Below are 24,068 nucleotides of genomic sequence, written 5' to 3'. Positions count from 1 at the left end.
AGTGTGTGTCACACTATCTTAAAATCCATCATAGCTTACCCCTGTATTGAGTTTTGGTCTAGTATACAGCCACTTTATCATGTCCATGTCCCCGCTAGAACCTTTTACACTATGCCTTCCTTTGAGAAAATATAAATAACGATACCCTGAATACTTTTCAGGTGAAATGCCACAACGATGGATCCGTGCGCTTGTGGATATTTTCTGTAATCGTTAAGAACTATCATCAAGGTATTTCTGGTGCCATTGCTAGGAAACACAAATCCTAGTAGTGACGCTAAGAAATGCCAACAAGCATTTCTAGCGCCGTTGCCAAGGAAGGCATAAGTGAAAAGATTCTAGTGGGACATGTCCACGATAATATGTGTCAGTGTTTTGTCACCCGACAAGTGAATTTATACGAATGTCGCGCTGCTCTAGGAAGACGATGGTAGCATCTTTTATAGTCGCGGCCGGCCGTGGCGTGGTGGCGGATGGCAGAGAGGGGGCAAGGGGACACGTGTAGTGCGAATAGGGCCCTTATGCTAGATTTTTGGTGCGCCGAGGCTTACACGGGGCTTCGAATCCTCCAATTCTAATCGGCAGGCGATCAATCGGTGAGGACGGGTGGTTGGCCGGCAATGTCAGCGTGTGGGGCCCACAATAGCACACGTCACCTTATCTGCTGGCATCGTTGTGCCCTTGCCTCGGACTATGGTCGTGGCAGCTATCTATTGGGTGCACGGGATGGGTGCGGGGCGCGGGCGGCCGTGATGGTGCAGGGCGCCTCAGATGCTATCCGTCGAGCGAGGCGGGAAAAGCAGAGAGGGGGCAAAAGGTTGGGGATGATAGGTGGGTCCCATGGGGCCCATGCCTCGGGTGCGAGTGAGGGACGCGGCTGGGCGTGGGCTCCTTCGGCGCTGGCACTTTCGTGCGCACGTGGAGCACTCAGGCGTTTAAGCCTTCTAATGGGGGCACGCGGGGTTGGGCTGCAGGGCAGGCGTGGGCCTCTTTCCTTTTTCCCTTTTTCTTTTCTAATTTTAATTCATTTTCTATTTCCTTGTTATTCTTTCTTGCTCCTTCACTTGTATACATGTATGCTTTTACATGTATACCACCTTAGGGTGGGTCCACTATGTCAACCTTAGGGGGTCAACCAAAAGCTACGGTACTTAGCACACACATCAAACAACTTGTTTATATAAAAGTTGATTAATTGATTATTAGGAATTCATGAGAACCAAATAAGAAGCAAGTCATATGTTGTTAATGCACATGCTCACACATCTAGTTACGGTTATGCTAGTGCATCTATGGTGGGTTTCCTAGCATGCATATTCACCATGCAAGGTTTCGATTTTTTTTTTGAAAGTTGGGATTTTTGGCTCTAGGATTTTCAGGGTTGTAATAAGTGGAAATCGTGAGCTTCTCAACACCTCGGAGAAAATATTGTCATGAACTGGAGTTTGCATTCTGTACCTCATTTAAGCTTCTGCACTTTACTTACTTTCCTAGGTTGTGTGCTTACATTTCTAGTTTAGCTTGCTAGGCTAGTTAATAGGATTAGAACCTAGGTTGCATAACTCTTTTACTATAGAGATAGCAACACTTATCAAAAGTAGAGTGCACATTTCTTGCATAGGTTTTGGTAAGTAGGAAATAGAGGCCAAGTTTAGCTCTAGAAAGGCTAATTCACCTCTCTTTTAGGCATCACAGTCCCTTTAGTTTCAAAATTTGTTGTCTTTGCTTAAAATTCTGTTTTGTCTAAAGCCATGATAACACATCGGAAACAAACCCTCGTAAATGATATGTTCCCTTACCGCTTGAATCCCAAAACACACCAACGCAAAAAAGTATAATTGAAAAGTACGCCTTACGATAAAAAGAGTAAAATACAAGAGCGATCTCTAAGCTTGCTTAGGAGTGTCGTTTAGGTCTCTAAACTCTTAAAAAATATTTTTAAATTTTTAAAATTTTAAAATTGTCTTTGTGTGCTATCTAGGTCCTAAACTTTCGAAATGATATTTTAGATCGTCGAACATGACTCCGTGTATCATCTAGGTCCTTAAACTTGTCATAGTGTCACTTAGGTTGAAATACACCTAATCTACTCCACGTCACGACATGCCACAATAGGCTCCGTTCGCTTCGCTGAAAAAACAAACTGAAATACTATTTCGACTAATTTGTTGTGAAAGAAAAACACTGTTTCGGTTGAAAAAAACAAGCTGAAAAAGACGGATTATAAGAGAGGCGAACAGGGCCATAGTTGAATTAACATCTCATTCTTGACTTGATAGGAACTTAATGTTAATGGCAAAGCAATTGCTCGTTTGCCTCTTCCACCTAACCACTTTGGCCTGTCGCATTACAACTGATGACACCGCAACCTTTGGTGTGGAGGATGACAAAGGCATGCCTTGGAGAGAGCGACTGTGATGTGATGCCACACTAGACTGGAATGCAAAGAGGGTGAGAGGATGAAGATGGAGCTAGAAAAGAAACAGAGCACGTAGACAGAGAGCTAGAGACTAACATATGGGCAGGTTGTAGCTCATTTAAACTTAGATGACACACTGTGACACGTTAGAGCCTAAAATGAACTTTTGAGAGTTCTGAACTTAGATGACATCACAAGACAAGTTCAGGTACAGAAAAATACACTACATCACAAGACAAGTTCAAGTACTAGAAAATACATTTTGAAAGTCTCGAAACCTAAATGATATCACAAGTTAAGGATCATTCGTGCATTTTAGTCAAGATAAAATAGGAAGTGACCTTGACCTAAGACCCCAGGAACACCTACTTTCTACTCGCATGCTCCTAAAAACCATTGACGGAAAGTGTAACATTATATGATTACAACCGTCAATGTCATCTAGACTTAAGTTGTTTGGTTTGAGAAATAAATTAGTCCATCTTTCCACTAACTTTTTTATTTGATTTATGAGCAGAATGGATTAATTCATCATCACCTTATTCTTCATCAGGCTAATAATTAGTACTAGTATGAGAAATAAAATCATTTCACTAAATATGAGAAATAGACTCATAAAGCACCACATCATTTATAATTGTTTGGTTCCTTAAACCATTGGAATAGGAAAGAGCAAGTCAACTGAAGGCAAGAAAAATATCGTCTGAATTTTCATTGGGAAAAGAAAGCTCAATTCATGACATCCAAACAGAATCGACATCTGAGCCAAAATGAAGCACTAAAATATGGAGTTGCATCTAATTTCATGATGAAATTCAACAATTGGTAGCCAAACGGGATGCTCTTTCAAGGGAACACGTCCACAACTCTTCGTTATGCAATGACACAACTCTCCGTGCTCTTGAGAAAAAATAAACCACCACAACTTCCAATCAGACATGCTCTTATTGGTCGATATAATACACTTTTGTTATATTTAGGCATTCGTCAGTGGCAAGTGGCCGCAGCCATGTGCACACAAAGTACATATCTTGCGCTCCGACAGCGAGCTATGTGTATGTATCAGGGAATCCTGCGATCAGAACACCGCAAAGCAGTCGACGAAACAACTGGTAACAACACCGTGTGGGGCCTTCAGATACATTTTGTACAGTAACTCCATGGCATGCATCGGCCCACGTTACATTACATCCTATTAAGACAGACCTCTTCAGAGCTCCATGGCTGGCAAGGCCGGCTCAACAACCGGTGGCACAGCATCCACCTTGTACCGTAGGATCTGTCAATAGGCAAAATTAGAAGAATCAATTACTTGGATAACACCACTATGCAGTTGAAAGAGGAAACCAATATTTTGCCTATGGGTTCCATTCAGTGTGTACATTAAGGAAATGATTCAATTCATTTGTCAATTAAGGTACAAGTTCAATTGGTTCTAACTGGGATGCTAATTTATCTAGTTAAGGCTGTGGATTTTCCAGTGGCCCATCAGAGCAGTGGATAAAAATTTTGTCGAGGGTATGAATGGCGAGATCGCAAGCGCAAGCTGGCCATTGCCTTGTGGCATGGAGTACAGTTTGCCTGCCAATACAACTTTGAGGCCTTGGTATCTCTGGTCTCAAGAATATGATGTGGGCGCTGAGAATGAGATGTGTGTGGCTGCAAAGAAAGGAGCCTCGTCACCCTTGGGCAACTCTGCCTATACAAGCACCAGCGGAGGTCAAGGCCTTTTTCTCAATCACCCTCAAAACAGAAATAAGTGATGGCTCACGAACTTTATTTTGGACTGACCATTGAATTTCATGGGCAGTGCCATGCCGATTTGGCTCCTCGCTTATTTGCTATAATTCCAAAGAAAAGAATTCAAAGATGTACTGTTCAAGAAGGCCTCACGAACCACGTTTGGGTTTCAGATTTACAGGGACCACTTTCAGTGGTAGTTTTAATTGATTACTGACATCTTTGGGATCTCTTATTGGATTTCGGACTGCAAGCTGATATCAAAGATAAACACATCTGGCAATTCTCTTCGAGTGGGCAATACATGGCCAAATCTGCATATGAGAGCCTTTTCATAGGTGCTATACAATTCAGGCCTTTGGAGAGAATATGGAAAACTTGGACACCTGCTAAATGTGGTTTCTTTTTGTGGTAGCTCATAATTGCTGCTGGACAGGAGATCATCTTGCGAAGCGGGGACTACCTAAACCTAAGGAAAGCCCATTATGTGACCAAGAAGAAGAAAAATATCAATCACCACCTTACTTCCTGTGTCTTTGCTGAACAATTTTGGTATATCTTTGAAGCTTGGTGGGAGAGTCAATGAAGCAACCGTGGTATGATCCAATGTGGGCTCAACTCTCTGATCATATTGGGCGCTTGGATCATATGGAACCACTGTTTTTTTTTTACGGTATGACTCCTACATAGAGTTTGGTTCACGTAACTGTAACGTGGGCTAGAGGAATCTCCTTGACAGCCCCCATGGCCGGGTCTTGAGTGCTGTTTTTTAGATGGGTCATTATTCTGTCTTCTTTTTAATCGGCGCGGCTGTAACTATTAAGTGTGGCGTTTGTGGTGTGTGTTGTAACTGGGTTCTTGTCCCATTTTCCTCTTAATATACTGAAGCGCAGCTCTCCTGCGTTTTCTAGAAAAAGAAACTGTCAAGGGCGTCGGCACCTAGAGACGCCGGACCGCGACTACGTAACTCGTAGTCGCGCTCCAGGCTCACCGCAAGGTTTTCCCCCTCCGCAGGTGGCTTGTTTAGGGAAGAAGAAGATAGATTAGATGGGTAATGCCTTGCTTGCTTTATTCCTTGCCCACGTACATGGCTAAATAGGCCTTGAGCCTAACAACTAGGAGGTAATTACTCCTCAATCTTAGGAACTAATTTGATCTCTCTTTCTATTCCTAGCCACTGATTGAAACAGCCTGCTCCGCATGGCCTGAGGCCGGCGGCTGTGAGCCAGCCACGCGTTCAGTAGCACGACGGACGTCTCTGGCGCGCCGTTTCCTAGAATAGGGGCGGCCCCACATGACATCTCTCCCCCCCTCAACGAGCAGCTCGTCCTCGAGCTGGAACGCTGGATGCATGTCGCGGAAGGAGTCCAAATCTTCCTATGTTGCCGAGGCAGCAGGTTCGCCCTTCCACTGGATGAGCACTTGACGCACTCCACGGGCCAGTCGAGCGCGCACAACGCATTCCGGCTCTGGCTCCACTGCACCATTGTGAATGACCGGCAGAGGAGGTGGTGCAGCTGGCGGCTCGCCCACCCACTTCTTGAGGAGGCCGACGTGGAAGACATCATGAAGTTTGGCGCATGGAGGAAGAGCGAGGCGGACGGCCACCTCGTTGATGAGCTCGGAGACGCGGTAGGGCCCAAAGAAGCGAGGCTGCAGCTTCCCTTTGGGCGCCTGGGACAAAGACGCGACTGGGCGATGGCGAAGGCGGAGCAGGACCCAGTCGCCCACGGCGTAGGAGACGTGACGGTGCTGCTTGTCGTAGTGGAGCTTCTGCACAGCCTGGGCTTGCTCCAGCCGGTACCGGACATCCCCCAGGAACTCCTCGCGCTCGGCCATGGTCTTGGCCACAACAGCCACCAGCGTGTCCCCCGGCTCATAAGACCTGATGGTAGGAGGGTCGCGGCCGTAGACCACCCGGAACGGCGTGTCGCGCAGTGACGTCTGGTACGCTGTGTTGTAGGTGTACTCGGCCCACGGTAGCCAGCGAAGCCACTGGCGAGGACGGTCGCCGGTGAAGCAACGAAGGTACATGGTGATGACGCGGTTGGCCGCCTCCGTTTGGCCATCCGACTGTGGGTGGAACGCCGACGTCATGTGCAGCTTCGTACCCATGAGCCTCATCAGCTCCTTCTAGAACACCGAGGTGAACACCGGGTCGCGGTCGGACACTATGGACTGCGGCATCCCATGGAGGCGCACGATGTCGGTGAAGAACGCCTGAGCCATAGACTCCGCCGAGTACGGGTGGGCGAGGGGATGAAATGGCAATACTTGCTGAAGCGATCCACCACCGTTAAGATGACTGACTTCCCTCGTACACGCGGTAGCGCCTCCACGAAGTCCAGCCCGATGTCCGCCCAGATCGCCGTCGGAACCGGCAGGGGAAGCAGCAGCCCTGCGGGGTGAAGATGTTCCGACTTTTACCTCTGGCACGTGGCGCAGGCACGCACGAAATCTGGGACGATGCGGCGCATGTCGGGGAAGTGGAAGTCTCGGCGAAGGCGATGCAAGGTGCGCTGCACCCCCTCGTGGCCGTCCTCGTGCACCGCGGCCAGGATCTCGGGCAGGAGAGGCGACGCTGGTGGCACGTATAGCCGGCCATCATATGTCACCAAGTCGTCAGTAAGAGCCCACGGCGCTCCGCGTGAACCTGCAGTAAGCTCATCCCGGAGGGCGACCAAGGCAGGGTCAGTGGCCTGAGCCTGACGCAGGCGGTCGATGTAGTCGAAGCGCGGAGCGGAGACGGCCAAAACGGCGCCGTCCTCTGTGTCGCGGCGGGAGAGAGCGTCCGCCACCATGTTCTGTGCGCCAGGCTTGTATTCCACCGTGAAGTCGAACCCGAGCAGCTTCCCGACCCAGTGGTGTTGCGGGATCGTGGCGAGGCACTGGTCAAGGAGGAACTTCAAGCTGTAGTGGTCCGTACACACGGTGAAGCGACATCCCCACAGGTACGGCCGCCAATGTCTAATGGCGTGGACGAGACCGATGAGCTCTCGCTCGTACACGGCGAGGGAGCGATGCCGTGGGGCCACCGGTCGACTGAAGTAAGCGATGGGGTGCTTGTCCTGGATCAGCACAGCCCCGAAGCCGTGGGTGGATGCGTCGCACTCGACGACGAACGGCCGTGTGAAGTCCGGTAGCGCCAGGACCGGCGCCGAGGTGACCGCGGCTTTGAGGGCCTAGAAAGCCGCGGCGGCGTCGTCGTTCCAGGAGAAGCCGTCCTTCTTTAGCAACGCTGTAAGTGGGGCCGCGATGACGCCATAGTCGTGGACGAACTTGCGGTAATAGCCCACAAGGCCCAAGAACCCCCGCACTGCGCGAGCGAACGGGGTTGGGGCCAGTCGGAGACCGCCTGTACCTTGGCGGGATCCATGGCGACGCCGGCGTCGGAGATGACGTGCCGCAGGTAGGCAATGGATACCAGGTTGTCAAGGGCATCGGCACCTAGAGACGCCGGACCACGACTACGTAACTCGTAGTCGCGCTCCAGGCTCACCGCGAGGTTTTCCCCCTCCGCAGGTTGCTTGTTTAGGGAAGAAGAAGATAGATTAGATGGGTAATGCCTTGCTTGCTTCAATCCTTGCCCACGTACATGGCTAAATAGGCCTTGAGCCTAACAACTAGGAGGTAATTACTCCTCAATCTTAGGAACTAATTTGATCTCTCTTTCTATTCCTAGCCACTGATTGAAACAGCCTGCTCCGCATGGCCTGAGGCCGGCGGCTGTGAGCCAGCCACGCGTTCAGTAGCGCGACGGACGTCTCTGGCGCGCCGTTTCCTAGAATAGGGGCGGCCCCACATGACAGAAACAGTAGGCAACCAGCTACCATGGGAATAGAAATTAGAAAATGCTTCCACATCATGAAAGGTAGTTATTAACCTATAAGATTTGCAACACATTGCAGAAAATACGAACAGCTTAACCTGTGAATACATTGCAAAAGAGACCTTGAACATAACATCAAGTGCAATGATATGTGCCAGGCATCATTTATGAATTACCTTTTTGAAGAATGAAGAATATGAGTTGTCCCATACAAGTTTGTATGATCCCAATGAAACAGTGCAAAAATTACCCTGTGTATGGCAAACCAATGCATGTGAATCATTAGAAGTGCAGACGGGAAGTTATTAAAACCATACAATTTGTGGGCTAAGCGTTCAGATGTGAGATGAGTCAAACTATAATCTTGAGTACTCCCTCCGGCCAAAAAACAGTGTCACTATAGGGTTCGTGAGGGTCAAACTTTTTAAAATTTGACTAGGTCAACACTTATATCTCCAAATAAGTTCATTATAAAAATATGTTCAGCGATTTATCTAACGATACTAATTATGCACTATAAATATTAACGTTTTTTTATATATTTTGCCAAAGTTGAAAATGTTTGACTTCTCGGGAGGAGAGAATAACACTTTTTATGGGACGGAGGGAGTAGAGATTTTACTTTAGGGGAAGTTAAAACCATACAATTTGTTTGAAGTTACTAGCAACTAGTGTAGGTATCAAGAATGAGAACATAGGTTAACCTCGTTGTATCCATCTTGACTATTGTCTACTGGAGCTATTTTAGTTTTATACTACCTCCGGTCATCTTTATTTGATATTTCATACAATGATTCTGACTTGCACGCAGATTTATTTGCTTGTATGAAACATGAACTAAAACTGACAGCGAGAGCATGTCTGAGAACATGTCACTCAATTCATGCATGTGAAGCCTTAATTCTAAATCCATTTTTGTACTTCACACAATGGAAATTGGTTTATCTGAACCAAGAAAAGCACAAGCAGGAAAGAAAACTTACTTGGTCGGCTTCATACCGTCGGTATGGAAGAATTAACTGCAATACGTACAGTTCTATCAGATGACAGTTAATACAATATGACCAAATGAAGTATTTGTTGAGAAGCAATCATCAAGGACAATACACTTCTGTAAAACCAGAGGTACATAGGCAAAAACGTAAAGAAAATGTTGTTACTCCAATAGAAGGCAACTGTCAGAACATTTTGTGTGGAATAATATAGGGAAGAGTTATGACCGGCCCCTGAACTTGTTAAGGGGCGCTTAGGTCCACAAACTTTGGAAATGCATTTCTAAGTCCTTAAGTTTGTTAAGTGGTTGCACCAGTGTTGGTATGGTCCAGAAATGGACCTGCGGTACACCATTTTGTTAGTCGCTGAATTCTCACTCTTAGTAGCAGAATTCTTACTCTCATCGAGAGAGGATGACACTAGGAGTTGAGACAATTTTTTGATTTATTTCTCAATGCCATACCAACCCGAGGGGTTGGAGATACATATTTATAGGCTGCTAGCCAGCCAAGCATATACCAAGATACTAGTCTAAGATACTATCCTAGATGCTAAGATGTTGTCCTCTAGATGCTAGTCTAAGATGCTGTCCTATGCTGTCCTAAAAAACAGACCATGCAGCCACAAAGACCATGTGACCAACACAGCCCCCCAAAGACCACAGCAGCCAGACTTATCCATCTTTCTTCCCCTAAGTCTTGTGCGTCGTCTTGTGGAAAAGTTGAACCATCCCGGTCCAGGAGCAGAGCTCAAGGAACTTGATCCTCCCAAGGGGCTTAGTGAGCAGGTCCGCAAGCTGGTCCTTGAAGTTGATGTAGCTCGCCTTGATGCTCCCGTCCTCCAAACAGCCTCGGATGAAGTGGTACCTCACCCGGATGTGCTTACTCCGTTCATGGAAAACGGGGTTCTTTGCCAAGGCCAGAGCGGACTTGCTGTCCACCCTGAACTCCACCGCTCTAGTGTCTCTGCCGAGATCACCAAGCAGTCGAGCGAGCCAGAGCGCCTGAGTCGAAGCGGTGGAGGCCGCTATGTACTCGGCCTCGCAGCTGGACAGGGCCACCACCTGCTACTTGACCGACTGCCAGCTAACGAGGCACTTGCCGAGGAAGAAGAGGATCCCACTCGTGCTCTTGCTGGTGTCGATGTCGCCGGCGTGGTCGCTGTCGCTGTACCCGACGAAGTGTGCCGCCCCAGACCACCTAGGGTAGTAGAGGCCGTGGTCGAGAGTCCCCGCAACGTAGCGGATGATCCTCTTCACAGCCTGCTGGTGCTCCGTCGTCGGTCGCTGCATGAACCGACTAACGTAGCCGACGGAGAATGCCAAGTCCGGCCGTGTATGGACGAGGTAGCGAAGGCTCCTCACAAGACGCCGGTACTGCATAACGTCCACCTCCTCCGTCGTGCTGTCGCGGCTCAGCTTCAGCCTCTCCTCCATCGGAGTGAGAGCTGGGTTGCAGTCGGTGAGCCCAACTAGCTCAATGACGCACTTGGCGTAGGCGGTCTGTCGAAGCGTGATCCCGGAGTCATCCTGGTGCACCTCGATTCCCAGGTAGAAGGAGAGAGGCCCCAGGTCACTCATCTGGAAGGTGGCCTTCATCTCTTCCTTGAAAGCCGCCACCTCCGCATCCTTGGTGCCAGTGATCAACATGTCGTCGACGTAGACACCCACCAGCAGAGCATTACCTCCACTGCCCCGTCGGTAGATGGCCGCCTCGTGCGGGCTTTGCTCGAAGCCCATCCCCTTTAGCGTGGAATCCAGCTTGGCATTCCACGCCCTCGGTGCCTGTCGCAAGCCATAGAGGGCCTTGCACAGGCGGAGCACCTTACCCTCCTTGCCGGGGATCACAAATCCCGGCGGCTAGTGCACGTAGACCTCCTCCTTCAAGTCGCCGTTAAGGAATGCCAACTTGACGTCCATGTGATGAACACGCCAGCCCTCCTAGGCAGCTAGCGCAAGGAGTCGCACGGACTCCATCCGTGCCACGGGAGCGAAGGCGTCGTCGAAGTCAACCCCCTCCTGCTGCAAGAAACCTCGTGCCACCAAGCGAGCCTTGTGCTTGACGATGGCGCCAGCTTCATCCCTCTTCAGCTTGTACACCCACTTAAGGGTGATCGCGCGGTGACCACGAGGAAGGTCAGCAAGCTCCCATGTGTGGTTCTTCTCAACCGCATCCATCTCCAACTGCATCGCGGCGCGCCATGCCGCGTGTCTCTCGGCCTCTGCAAACGACCGAGGCTCGCCATCGTCACACGCAAGGTGCAACTGCGCCTCCAGGTCGTGAGGCACCGGTCCCGGCACCGGCTGGTCGCCGAGAAGGTTCTCCATCGTACGGTACCGCAACGGCTCGCCGTCGTGGTACGCGTCGACGCGCTCCTCGTCGCGAGAGAGCGGAGTAGCGAGCTCAACCGGGCCATGCTCGACACGAGCTGGTGGTGGAGTAGACGTGCCCGGAGTGGTGCCTGTCGGTGCTGGAGTGCGTGGCGTTGCCGGCTGTGGTGGAGCCGGCGAAGAACTCATCGCAACCGAGGTCCTGGCTGGAGAGCGTGGTGCTGTCGGAGTAGCAGGCGCCGGGGTCGGCCGAGGCTCGGGGACTGGTGTAGACGCGCTCGGCGAAGAAGAGCCGCCTACTCCCCCAGCTCCCTCGAAGTGGACGTACTCGACAGTGAAGTCGTCTGTATGTCGGAGCCAAGCCGTCGTCCACCGCCTTGTCCCATGCCCATCCTCGCCCTTCGTCGAACGCAACGTCGCGCGCCGTGCGCACACGCTGTGTCTTCGGGTCGAGGATGCGATAGGCCTTCGAGCCCTCCGCGTAGCCGATGAACACTCTAGGAGTGCTCCTGTCGTCGAGCTTGCTGATGTGGCCAACTCCTTGGCGAACGCGAGGCAGCCGAAGACCCGCAAGTGGGAGACCGCCGGCTTGCGCCCATGCCAAGCCTCGTACGGCGTCCTGCCGTCGAGCGCCTTGGTAGGCGAGCAGTTAAGGATGTAGACGGCCGTGACCACCGCCTCTCCCCAGAAGACAGCCGGCATCCCCCTCTGCTTGAGGAGGGCCCGAGCCATCCCCACAACCGTCTGGTTGCGCCGCTCAACGACGCTGTTTTGCTGCGGGCTGTACGGCGCTGAATGCCCTCGTCAGCGCAGTACGGCGCGAATTCAGCCACCGTGAATTTGCCGCCGTTGTCGGTGCGCAGCACGCGCAGCTTGCGGCCGCACTCCGCCTCCGCAGCAGCCTACGGACGCTGCCGAGGACCATCACCCACATGTAGCGGGAGAGGTCGTCGACGAGCAGCAGGAAGTAGCGTCGTTCTCCCGGTGTAGCCGGTGTAACCGGGCCACACAAGTCCCCGTGCACAAGCTCGAGCCTCTCCTTGGCTCGAAAGCTAGCCCGCTGTGGAAAGGGGAGTCGCCTCTGCTTCGTCAACACGCAGACGTCACAGAGCTGCTCCACATGGTCGAGGCACGGCAGGCCTCGCACCATCTCCGTGGCACTGAGCCGCTTCAGGGCCTCAAAGTGAAGGTGCCCGAAACGCTCGTGCCACTGCCCCGCCTCGTCGTCCCGACGAGCAGCGAGACAGAGGGGTTGTGTCACCTGCACGTTAAGGACGTAGAGTCGATTTGCGCTTCTGGATACCTTGGCAAAAAGGCGACGATGACGATCCCAAATCCTCATGACTCCGTCCTCAACCACCACGCGCGAACCGTTCTCATCCAGCTGTCCCAAGCTGATGATGGAGTTCCTCAACGCGAGGTAGTAGACTCCGGTGAGCAGCCTGTGCTCACCAGACACGGTGGTGAAGATGACGGAGCCAACGCCCTTGATCTCCACGCCGGAGGCATCCCCAAACTTGACGGAGCCTCGGACGCTAGAGTTAAGCTCGGTGAAGAACTCCCGTCGACCGGTCATGTGATGGGTGGCGCCGGTGTCGAGGCACCACTCGTCAGTCTTGTCGTTGCCGGAGCTATCGCCGAGGAGGGCATGCGCTTTTGGCTCGTCGAGGTGGAGAGCTGCTGCGGCCAGTGCCGCTGCCACGAACAGAGCCGGCTCCTCCGCCTGTGCGACGTGGGCCTGGCCGCGTCGTGGCTATCGGCAGTCCTTGGCCCAATGGCCGAGCTGGCCGCAGTTGCGGCAGGCATCATCTCGTGCCGGCTTGTGCCTGCCGGCAGCGCCGCCCTGGGCGCCTCCGCGGGCATCACCCTCGGCACGTCCTCGTGCCCTGGCCTGGGCGTCTCTACGCGCCTTGCGTGGCTTACCACGCTTACGGCCGCCTGTCGCGGAAGAAGGCTTCCCCTTCTTCCGATCACCTTGGCTGGCAGGCCACTGCTCCCGAGTGAGAAGGAGCTTCCCGCCAGTGGTGATGGGTCCCGAGAGAGACTGTGGCTCATCGCTGTCGGCGACCTTGAGGCGACCTATAGCCTCCTCGATCGACATCGTGGAGAGCTCCAGCAGGGACCTATAGCCATCTGCACATGACGTCCAGCAGGGACCTATAGCCATCTGCTTGTACTTCTCGGGGACGCAGCGAAAGAGCTTTTCGACAGCTCTCTCCACGCCGTAGGTGTCATCGCCGAACTGCACCATCTTCTGCAACAGAGTGTTCAGACGGAGAGCAAAGTCATCAACGTCCTCACCTGGCTTAAAGGCCAGGTTCTCCCACTCCTTGCGAAGTGCCTACATTGTGGACTTGCGGGCGCGGTCGCTGCCGATGCGTGCCGCAGCGATGGCGTCCCAAGCCTCCTTGGCAGTCCGCTTGTTGGTAATCGAGAACTGCATCTCGGACGGGACTGCAGCGATGAGGGCATCCAGTGCCCGTCGATCTAGGTCGTAGTCGACGTCGCCGTATCGGACTGCCTCCCACATGTGCCGCACCTGGAGCTTTACCTTCATCACCGCAGCCCACTCGACGTAATTTGTCTTGTTAAGGGTAGGCCATCCACCGCCGGGACCGACGTCCCTGACAACAGCCTGGAGCCCGTGGTAACCACGGTACCGATCCGGGAAGAGAGAGCCACGCTGCCTCTGAAGGCCGCGCTCTCCATCGACCCGTCGGTACCGATCCGGGGAGAGAGAGCCACGCTGCCTGTAAAGACCACGCTCTCCATCGACCCATCCGCCACCGTTGCTGTGCGCGCCTCCTCCAGGAGCGCCGCCGCCGTGCGCGCCTCCTCCAGAAGCGCCACCGGCGCGTCCACGCCTGTCTGGGCTGCCGCCGCGCTCGTGGGCGTGCGCGGCTGCCCCAGGAGCGCCACCGCCGTGCGCGCCTCCTCCAGGAGCGCCGCCGCGCGTCCGCGCCTGTCTGGGTTGCCGCCACGCTCGTGGGCGTGCGCGGCTGCCCACTGCGCCGCCCGTGCTCGCGCTGCCTCCCTCTCTAGCAACTCAAGGTCCGCGTCGGCGGTGTCGTCCGCGGAAATGGAGCTGCCGATGCTGCCGCGCAGAGCCTCGACCTCCGCTGCCGCCGCACGCGTTGCATTCGTCGCCGCCGCTGCTTCCGCCTCCGCTCTGGCTACTGCCAGCTCCACCGCTGCCAGCCTCGACGCCCTTGCCGCCGCCGCAGCGGTCTCTGCCGCCGCTCGCTCGCGTTCCTCTGCCGCGGCAAGTTCGGCCTCCTGCCGACGCCACGTGCTCGAGCCGACCGAGCGCTGAGACTGCCCTGCGGACATGACGCGCTACCGGGGGGCTACTGCGTGGGGAGAGGGCTGCTTCAGACGAGCTGCGCTAGGGAGGAGTGAGCAGGAGCGGCCGGAGCTGCTGCTCGCAGCTGGAGCTGTTGTGTGGCTGGGAGAGGAGATGAGCAGGAGATGCTTAGACTACAGGATAGTACGGCTCCGATACCACTTGTTAGTCGCTGAATTCTCACTCTTGGTAGTAGCAGAATTCTTACTCTCATCGAGAGAGGATGACACTATGAGTTGGGACAATTTTCTGGTTTATTTCTCAATGCCATACCAACCCGAGGGGTTGGGGATACATATTTATAGGCTACTAGCCAGCCAAGCATATGCCAAGATGCTAGTCTAAAATACTGTCCCAGATGCTAAGATGCTGTCCTCTAGATGCTAGTCTAAGATGCTGTCCTCTAATCTAAGAAGATGTCCTATACTGTCCTAAAAAACAGACCATGCAACCACAAAGACCATGTGACCAGCACAGCCCCACAAAGACCACATCAGCCAGACTTATCCATCACATTTAACAAGTTTAGGGACGTGCTGTCCACCACTGACAAGTTTGCAGACCCAGAAATACATTTTCAAAGTTCGTGGACCTAAGTGCATTTAACTCAATAGAAAATGCTTGCAAAATTTAAGTTTTGGCTTTTTCTTCACTAAGGTATGGTCTCTTTTCATTTTGCAGAAACCCCTGCTCTTTATATTTACCACTCTTCTTTTACAATATAATTTGTTTTCTTTTTTTCTCGAACACACGAGAATTGCATATCATTATGCAGTATTAACTATTAAGTAGAAGGAAAGTGATCCACAGACAACAAAAGCATTGCCCTAAACACACAAGAAGTTATACAAGCGCACCCACCCACTCACACAAGGTAGAAAAAAAAACGCAAACACCACAATTTTACTTCTTCAGTACAATCGGATGGCATCTAGCTAAACATAGTTCAATTTGGACATGTATTATAAAAAAATAACCTAACCATGACATAAAGCAACTTGAACCCAAGGTTTTGTGTGCAGTAACATCAGCAGCTCTTCTTCTGTGGGTTACCAGACACAAGGGAATGCCAAAGGCAAAGACAAATTTGCCGTGTAACAGAAATGACAAGAGCCCTCATAACATTCAAAGAACTCATTTTCACGACACTCGAGAACTAAATATGCTACTAAAATGGACTCATTTTCTTGGGATCCTTTGCTCCGGGCGGCCTGTAACCACGCCATTCCTCTGCTCCGCGCGGCCCGTAGTCACGCCGGTCCTATGCTCCGAGTGGCCCATCGCCGTGCTGATCCTTTGCTCCACGCGGCCCGTCATGTGTGCGCGATGCCCACATGCCGTCCGCTCGTGCGTCCCACCTGTCCATCATCCATGCGTCGATTCCGCCCGTCAGAAATCAACCTCTGGCGTCCATGGCTTGCCTCTTTGTCAAGCCACCACTGCCAACCCGTCTGTGGTCTGCCCTCCTACCGGCGCGACTCGTCCGCCCGTAATTGTTGTGGCCTCATTTGTCCGGCTGCTCGAGCAGTGCTGTCCGCTCGATCTCTGTGTGCCTGATCTGTTTCCACGGACGAATCTACTGCTACTTGCCTTCTTCGTTCATCGCTTCACAAGTATCTCCAAGAACAGAGGCTTGCCTGATCGGTTGTGTTGGCTGGGTGTCTGCGCTATGTTCTCTATTGGTGGTAAATACTCCCTGTCTTCTCCAGCTGTTAGTAGACTTCAGTTGTTCAGCATGTCTTAGATTAGTGCAATTGTCGTCAATATCACTCTTGATGGTCAATTATTTGGAGTGGTCTTTTTCTGTTGAAACTGCATTGCGGGGTTATGGTCTCTACTTTCATTTGACTGATGATCCACCAACTCTTAATCATGATGGTAACAATGTTACTGCAGTCAAAACTTGTGAAATCAATGATGGGAAAGTGTTGGTTGCCATAATTAACAGCGTTAAGCCCACTATGATTATGAGTCTGCTCAAGTTTCAGACCGTCAAACCAATGTGGTCTTATTTGAAGGAACGTTATGTTCAAGACAGTGGTGCCCTTCAACATACTCTTATGCAACAGCTCCATGTCATTGAACAGAGAGAGATGTCTATTGATGAGTACCACTCTGCATTTCATCGTTTGATGGGAGCTTTGATCTCCATGGTACCCCAGTGTACAGCGGCAGCGAACCGTACAGTTCTTCTGTTTCTAGAGAAGTTTCTTACATATCCTTTTGTCTTATGGGAGTAAGGCCAGAATTTGATTCTATTCGAACACGGTTGCTTCACAATTCCTCTAATTTCACCATGGCACAGGCATTGGCTGAAGAAACACGCATCGAGTCCTTGGCTTCTTCTGTATCTCACCCTCAGTGTTAATGACAACTCAGAAGATAAATGCATCCAAAGAACCTTGTAAGCATGGTGGCAGGGCTAATCATAGTTGAGATAATTGTTTCTCTCATCATCCAGGGAATTTTGTTGAGTATCATCTATCATGCACAGCGTGCTGCTTCCACTTCTAGAGGTTTCGTGTCTGTTGCTGCTTCATAGTACTGCTTCCACTTCTAGAGGTTCTGTGTCAGTTGCTGCTTCCTCGACTGTTAGTGCTCCTTCGTATTGGGTGCTTCCAGGGCCTCCTTTCATGTGACATCTGATCAGTACCAATTGGTTGCTTGCAAGCCATTCACTGATGTTGCTTCGGTTACTGATGGCACATCTTGCCATATCACTCACCAGGGTTCACTTTCAATACTCATTTTGTCATACCATTGTCACGGTCCTGCTCAGGGGGGTCGGTTTGGGGCGGCTGCTGGTGGCCAGCGGCGGCCAGCTGGGGCGTGGATGGCGGCGGCTGTGGCCAACAGGGGGCTGGCTGCAGCGGGTGGCAGCTAGGGCAGCGGGCGCAGCAGCTAGGGTGGCGGCGGTGTGAGACAAAGAGGAGATTGGGGTTTAAAGAGCTAAACTCTATTCTTGCTTAAGTTACAATGCTCCTATGTTTATAGTCCCTAGAGGACTTGCACACCAAGAAAACTATAAGAGTCCTTATAGATTTGGACTCTTCTTTTCCAAGCAAAACTATTTTATTTCCTAACAAATCTCAATCCTATCTCCTAGGCAATTCTCCATTTACTTTCCTATTTTTATTCTACCCTTCCTTTTTATTCCGCGGATCTCCCCAGATATGCGGAGAATGTGAGCGGGGTGGGGTGGCCAGGGCTGGGTCTCAGGCCTCCCCTCGCCCGTTTGGCCCGACGTGGGGGATCCGGATTGGATGTGTGACAGCCATTGTCGCCTACATAGCCGTTTAGCCCATTTACACGCCATGTAAACGCTACACATCGGCTTGTGTCCGTTTAATTAGCTGTTTATCATGTTTAATCACCATTTAGTCCACTTAAATGGCCGTTTAGCCCAAATAAACCATTTAGTCATTTAAATGTTTAGGCTAACATTGGTTGTACCTAATGTTTCTTTTGTACCTCAGTTGTCTATGAATCTTCTTCCAGTTGGTCATGTTACAGACCACAATTGCTGTGTTGGATTGATGACTCATGTTTTATTCAGGACCGTCGAAGCGAGAGTGATTTCGGCAATCGTGGGTGTTGGTTTGCCCGTCTTGTTTCCTCAACATCCTAGCGACACAGGCGGTCATGGAGGCCCAGTGTGCGTTGGCAGAGGCATTGATCTCACAGTCGCCACTCTAGTGGGCATGCTACCGGCCAGGCACCGTCCCACCTTCGGAGGATGTCGTGGGTGGGTATGAGGATTCCTCTCCCTTGTCCTCGGGTGACGATGACAGTTCGACCACCGCCAACTTCCATTCCCAAAAACCCAAAAGAATCATCGATCGCTGGCAGGAGGAAGCGCTCGCCCGTGCTCTAGTGGTCGCAGTGATTGAAGAAAGTGTAGGATGCACACCGAAATCATCGAGGAAGCTTTTTTAGTTATCCAGCGCTTTGTTTCAGTGACTTTCCTCTTGATCTTGCCGATGGATACACTGGTGGAGAGAATTTTCAATGCTGAACAGCCGATCATTACCTCCTATCGGCTGCATCTCATGTGTTGGTCTCGTTTTCTCCAGTTCTCTGCAATAAACCTTCCTTACGCTGTCAAGGTTGAGTTGAGGAATTCCGGCTCATGCTTGGGAGCAAGCGACAGCAGAAGTGCTGCTCAATGATTTTTGTTGGATCAATGACCTCCATCCGGACAACTCTTCCCGGCAATATGTCTTTCGGGTGGTGGCTAGACGCCTTGTAGCTGTCGCAGGACTACACACAGAAGTCATGTAATACTAGCTCTGTCTCCTATGATGGTTCCGGCTGACAACCCCCTTAGAAGGCTGTAGCCTGTGGGGATACTACTTCCCAGGATCGCAACTCAAAGGGAACTAGAGTTTTTTCAAAAGTGTATACTTGGTGGCATTGCACAAAACACCAGACTCACCAGGGAGACCAACATTTTCCTCTCCATCGGGTTGTGTCAGGAACAACCAACATCGTTCCTACCCCGTATACTTTGGTGAGTAAGCAAAGAGCGACAGTGGCAAACGTCGCAGTCGTAGCCTTGGAGTCGAATCGCCAGTTGAGCCCTCTCCTTCATGGTTCAGAAAGTGGATTATGAGATCCCTTGATGTCATTGGAGAACGGGAATTGATCAACAGGCCCTGGATTCTTATGCTCAGGTTTATAGTAAACCTCATGTTCGAGCCTTAGCTGCCCTCATTGGATGGGTGCCAATGAAGGGTGGGGAGGCTGTTAACCGATCAACGCAGCCCCTAGTTCTTTTGGCTGTTTTTCTGCATTAGCAATATGAATCCTTCCAAGATCCACTCATGGAATGTGCATGGTTTGAATTCAAAGACGCGCCAAGATTATGTTCGTACTTTGGTCTATTCTTCCCGAGTTGATATAGTTTGTGTTCAAGAAACCAAGATGGCTTCTATATCTGTTCCATGCTTGGCTTTGCATTTTCGTTTCAAGTGGAATTACCTTCGTCTTGGGCTAGCAGGGGTATCCTGGTGGCCTGGAAACATCATCTTGGTCCTGTTGTTGCTACCAAGGTGGACAATTTCTTTGTTTCAGTGCAGTTCAGTCCAAATGACGGGCAAGCTTGGTGGATTACTTGTGTGTATGGACCTCAGGGTGACGACAACAAACTTCTCTTGCTGCAGGAATTTAATAATGTGAGGCAGTCTGTCATGTGTTATTGTTCTCTTCCAGTGAGGAGATCTGGCTACGCAATAAGCTTAAGTGGCATTCTATGGCGTTGGCATCTTTGAAGAGAACAATAGCAAGGAGCCGGTCCCGGATTCTATGGCTCAGTGAAGGCGACGCCAATACTGAGCTCTTCCATTTGCATGCAAAGCATAGAAAGAGAAAAAACCTAAACAAGTTGTCTGGTGCATTCTTTTGCTAAACTCATTACCAAAATGTTGGCTAATAGATTGGCGGATCAGCTGCAACAGATGGTGTCACCCAACCAAAGTGCAGAAAAGTCTGCAAGCAATTGCAGACAAAGTTCCTTCCTACTGCAGTGCAATTTCCTTGCAGCTGCAGGGCAATTTCCTAGCAAGGCTTTGTAGCCAAATAGGACTGTAGAGTAGACTAGACTTGACTGCTACAGCAGTCAACCTTCACTAGCTACCTCTATGTATGCAACTATGGTAACGTAAAATGCAGTTCTGCTGAGACACATTTCAGAGCAGCAGAGCTGCTGGTGCAGCTCGTGCAGTGTGTGTGCTATGCTCACCCTTTCTTCTACCTCTAGCCGTGAGTGGGAGTGGTGTGGTGCTGGTGAGCTGATTGCTCATCTGGGCAGGGAATCAGCGGGCCAACAAGTGGTATAGGAGCCGAGGCTGTCGTGTGGCTGATCACAAGCGATGGACAGCGATGCTGCGAAGGCGGCAACGGTGCTGGGTGGAGGGGCAGCCGCCTCCGCCACCACCGCTGCGCTAGGACCCACCCGTGCAGAGGATCGTGTGGGAGGTTAGCAGAGCTAACTGGCCGATCCTCACCTGCACAAACTACGTGAGTGGGCGGTGACCATGAAGGTCAAGATCAGAGCCTGGAAGCTCTAGAAGGCCATCAACCAGGGCACCGAGGACGAAGAAGACTACTCGGCGCCGGAAGCAATCCTGTCCACCGTGCCTCCAGAGTACAAGGAGCTAGGTCGAAGGACTCTGCCAAGGAAGCTTGGGACGCCCTCAAGGCCATGCACATCGGGACCCACGAAGAAGGCGAAGGCACGGCAGCTGCGGCGGGAGTAGGAGTACGACACACTGGCGTTCCACGACGGGGAGGCAGTGGAGGATTTCTCCCTCCGACTGCACTCACTTGTCAGTCAACGGACAGCACATGGCGTCACCATCGACGACGAGGAAGCAGTCTCCAAGTATCTGTGTGTCGTGCCGTCCAAGTACACCCAGATCGCGCTCTCCATCGAGACGTTGATCGACATGTCCACCCTCACGATTGAGGATGTGACTAGGCGCTTGCGGGCGGTGGACGACCGCGCAGAGGCGACTGCGACACCGGCCAACGACAAGCTGCTGCTGACCAGTGGGTGGCCCGGATGCGGGAGAAGTAGTGTGGGCAAGGCACCTCCAGCCACGGCAGCGACGGCAAGGTCCCGCAGCAAAAGAAGGACGGTGAGCCCATCGACAAAAACGCTTGACGACAGCAGGAAGACTGGCCATTGGGCCAAGGAGTGCAAGAACCCAAAGAAGGAAAAGGATGAGACGCACCTGGCACAAGTGGACGACGACGAGCCTACTGTCCATGGCCACGTTCTATGCGCTGCACGACGTTGAGCCAGAGTCGAAGGCAGGGAGGTGGTGACAGCTGCGGAGCAGGGGAAGGCACTGCAGGCCATCCATCTCGACGAGTCGTGCGCTCAAGTCCACCTAGGGCGAGTGGCCGATGGCGTGGAGCAGAGGTGGTACCTGGACTCCGGCACCAGCAACCACACGACCGGCTCTAGGAATGCCTTCTCCGAGCTTGACGACGGCGTGACGGGGTCGGTGAAGTTCGGGGACGATTCGAAGGTGGAGATTCGAGGTTGCGGCACCGTCATCTTCCGGTGCCAGAACCACGAGCACCGTTCGCTGACGGATGTGTACTACATCCCGTAGCTACGTTCGAGCATCGTCGGCATCGGACAGCTGGACGAGCGCGGGTGCGAGGTGCTGGGCAAGAGCGGGATCCTAAGGATTCGGGACTAGGAGAAGAGGCTACTCGCCAAGGTGCAGCGCTTCCGAAACCGACTCTGAGAAGCCGGTGTGCCTGGCGGCGCGGCGCACGAGGAGCCATGGCTGTGGCATGCCCGGTTCGGCCATCTCAGCTTCGACGCACTTGGTCGGCCGGAGAAGATGGTGTGTGGGCTGCCCCATATCAAGCACGCCGATGAGCTGTGTGTAAGCTGCCTAGCGGGGAAGCAAAGGAGGCAGCCATTTCCGAAGGCCGCCGAGTATCGCGCGGCGGACGCGCTTGAGCTCGTCCACAGCGACCTTTGCGGGCCAATCATGTCGGCCACGCACGACAGGCGGCGCTAGTTCCCGTTGCTCATGGATGACTGCACCCGGTACATGTGGCTACAGCTCCTGACGAGCCAGGAGCAGGCGGCGGAGGCGATCAAGCGGTTCCAGGTGCGGGCTGAGGCACAGTCCAGAAAAAAGTTGCACATGCCAAGGACAGATCGCGGCGGCGAGTTCACGTCAGTGGAGTTCACCGCGTACTGCGCAGATCAGGGGGTAGTGCGGCATCACACCGCGCCGTACTCGCTGCAACAGAACGTCGTGGTGGAGTGGCGAAACCAGACAGTGGTGGGCATGGCTCGTAGCATGATGAAGGCGACGGGCATGCCGATAGAGTTCTAGGGAGAGGCGGTGAGCATGGCGACGTTCATCCTCAACCGCGCGCCCACCAAGAGCCTAAAGGGCATGACGCCGTTCGAGGCTTGGTTCGGAAGGAAGCCCGACGTCTCCTTCGTCAAGAGTGACGACGTTCGGGTGCATCGGCCATGTCAAGAAGACGAAGCCAAATCTCACCAAGCTGGAGGATAGGAGCACTACGATGGTGCTCCTGGGCTATGAGGAGGGCAGCAAGGCCTACCGGCTGTATAATCCGAGAGGAGGCAAAGTGGTGGTCTTGCGGGATGTGATGTTCGACGAACTGGCGGCCTAGGATTGGAAGGATCCGAGCACGGGGGAAGCCAACGACATCGGTGGGACGTTTGTCATCGAGCACATGGTGATCCGCGGAGGAGGAGATGCTGGAGAAGAGGAGCCAGCTGTGGACGCGCCAAGTCCAGCTGTGGCGGCACCGGGTGAGCCGCCAAATCCAGCCGCGCGGGTGAGCGGGCGAGCAATCTCCGAGCAATCTCCACCAATAGCCACGCACACGCCGCCACCACTGTCCCCTGCTGCGGCAGGACAGGAGACACCTCCAGCGACACCGGTGGCGCGCATGGAGTTAGTCCTTGCGCCAGTGGCGTGCATGGAGTCGGTCCGCCTACTGTTGGCCCTAGCAGCAGCGAAGGACTGACGCGTTCATCACCTAGACGTGGCGGCATGAGCGATCTCGGCCAGCTCTCCTACCTCGGCATCGAGGTAAAACACGGGAGTGACTCCATCTCCCTAGGTCAGCGCGCCTACGCGGAGAAGCTACTGGAGCGTGGCGGCATGGCGGACTACAAGTCGTGCGCGACTCCAATGGAGGAAAGGCCAGCGTGCCTACGCAGAGAAGCTGCTAAAGCGCGGTGGCATGGCGGACTGCAAGCCGTCCGCGACTCCAATGGAGGAAAGGCTGAAGCTGTCAAAGAACAGCACCACGGCGAAGGTGGACGCGACGCGTTACCGGAGCATCGTCGGCAGGCTACGGTATCTGACTCATACCCGACCGACATCTCATATTTGGTGCTTCTCTGCCGGTGGAAAGTACTCATCAAAATCAGCATACGATAGTTTGTTCATAGGTGCTGTACAATTCAGACCATGGGAGAGAATCTGGAAAAGATGGGCTCCCGCCAAATGTAAATTCTTCATGTGGCCGGTCACTCATAATAAGTGTTGGACCGCCAATCGCTTGGCTAGAAGGGGACTGGATCATCAGGCTCAAGAATCAATTGATCATTTACTTGTCCCATGCGTATTTGCTCGACATGTATGGTATATCCTCGTGCAGAAAGTATGCTTGCAAGATTTAACCCCTCAACCAGATGATTTGCCCTTTCGATGATTGGTGGGCCAAATCTAATGAAAGAGTGGATGGTCAAGTCCAGAAAGGCCAGAACTCCATTATCATCCAGGGAGCATGGGCAATCTGGAATCTCTGCAAGCAATGTGTGTTTGATGGGATCTCACCTAGTTTGAATGGGGTTTTAGAGGTCATCAAGGAGGAGCTACATTTCTGGTATCAAAAATAGTGT

The 24,068-nt window shown here is 52.4% G+C and overlaps 1 protein-coding gene across 5 annotated transcripts in view; it reads right to left on the bottom strand.

Moving 5' to 3' along the window:
* Positions 1–3,322: 3,322 nt before the first annotated feature.
* LOC136518804 (uncharacterized) overlaps positions 3,323–24,068 on the bottom strand; it is a 58,593-nt gene continuing 37,847 nt past the window's right edge. For all 5 annotated transcript variants that reach the window (XM_066512494.1, XM_066512492.1, XM_066512493.1 and 2 more), the window contains 3 exons: positions 8,972–9,007; positions 8,165–8,239; positions 3,323–3,698 (listed from right to left, as the gene is read on the bottom strand). In XM_066512494.1, the coding sequence (XP_066368591.1) occupies positions 3,630–3,698; positions 8,165–8,239; positions 8,972–9,007 (180 nt within the window). In that variant the 3' untranslated portion in view covers positions 3,323–3,629. The remainder of the gene's footprint in view (positions 3,699–8,164; positions 8,240–8,971; positions 9,008–24,068) is intronic.

The sequence above is a fragment of the Miscanthus floridulus genome, chromosome 17 (genome assembly GCF_019320115.1).
Source record: "Miscanthus floridulus cultivar M001 chromosome 17, ASM1932011v1, whole genome shotgun sequence".
NCBI classification, from domain to species: domain Eukaryota; kingdom Viridiplantae; phylum Streptophyta; class Magnoliopsida; order Poales; family Poaceae; genus Miscanthus; species Miscanthus floridulus.
Note: the sequence above shows the minus strand (reverse complement) of the source record. Positions and strands in the feature narration are given on the sequence as shown.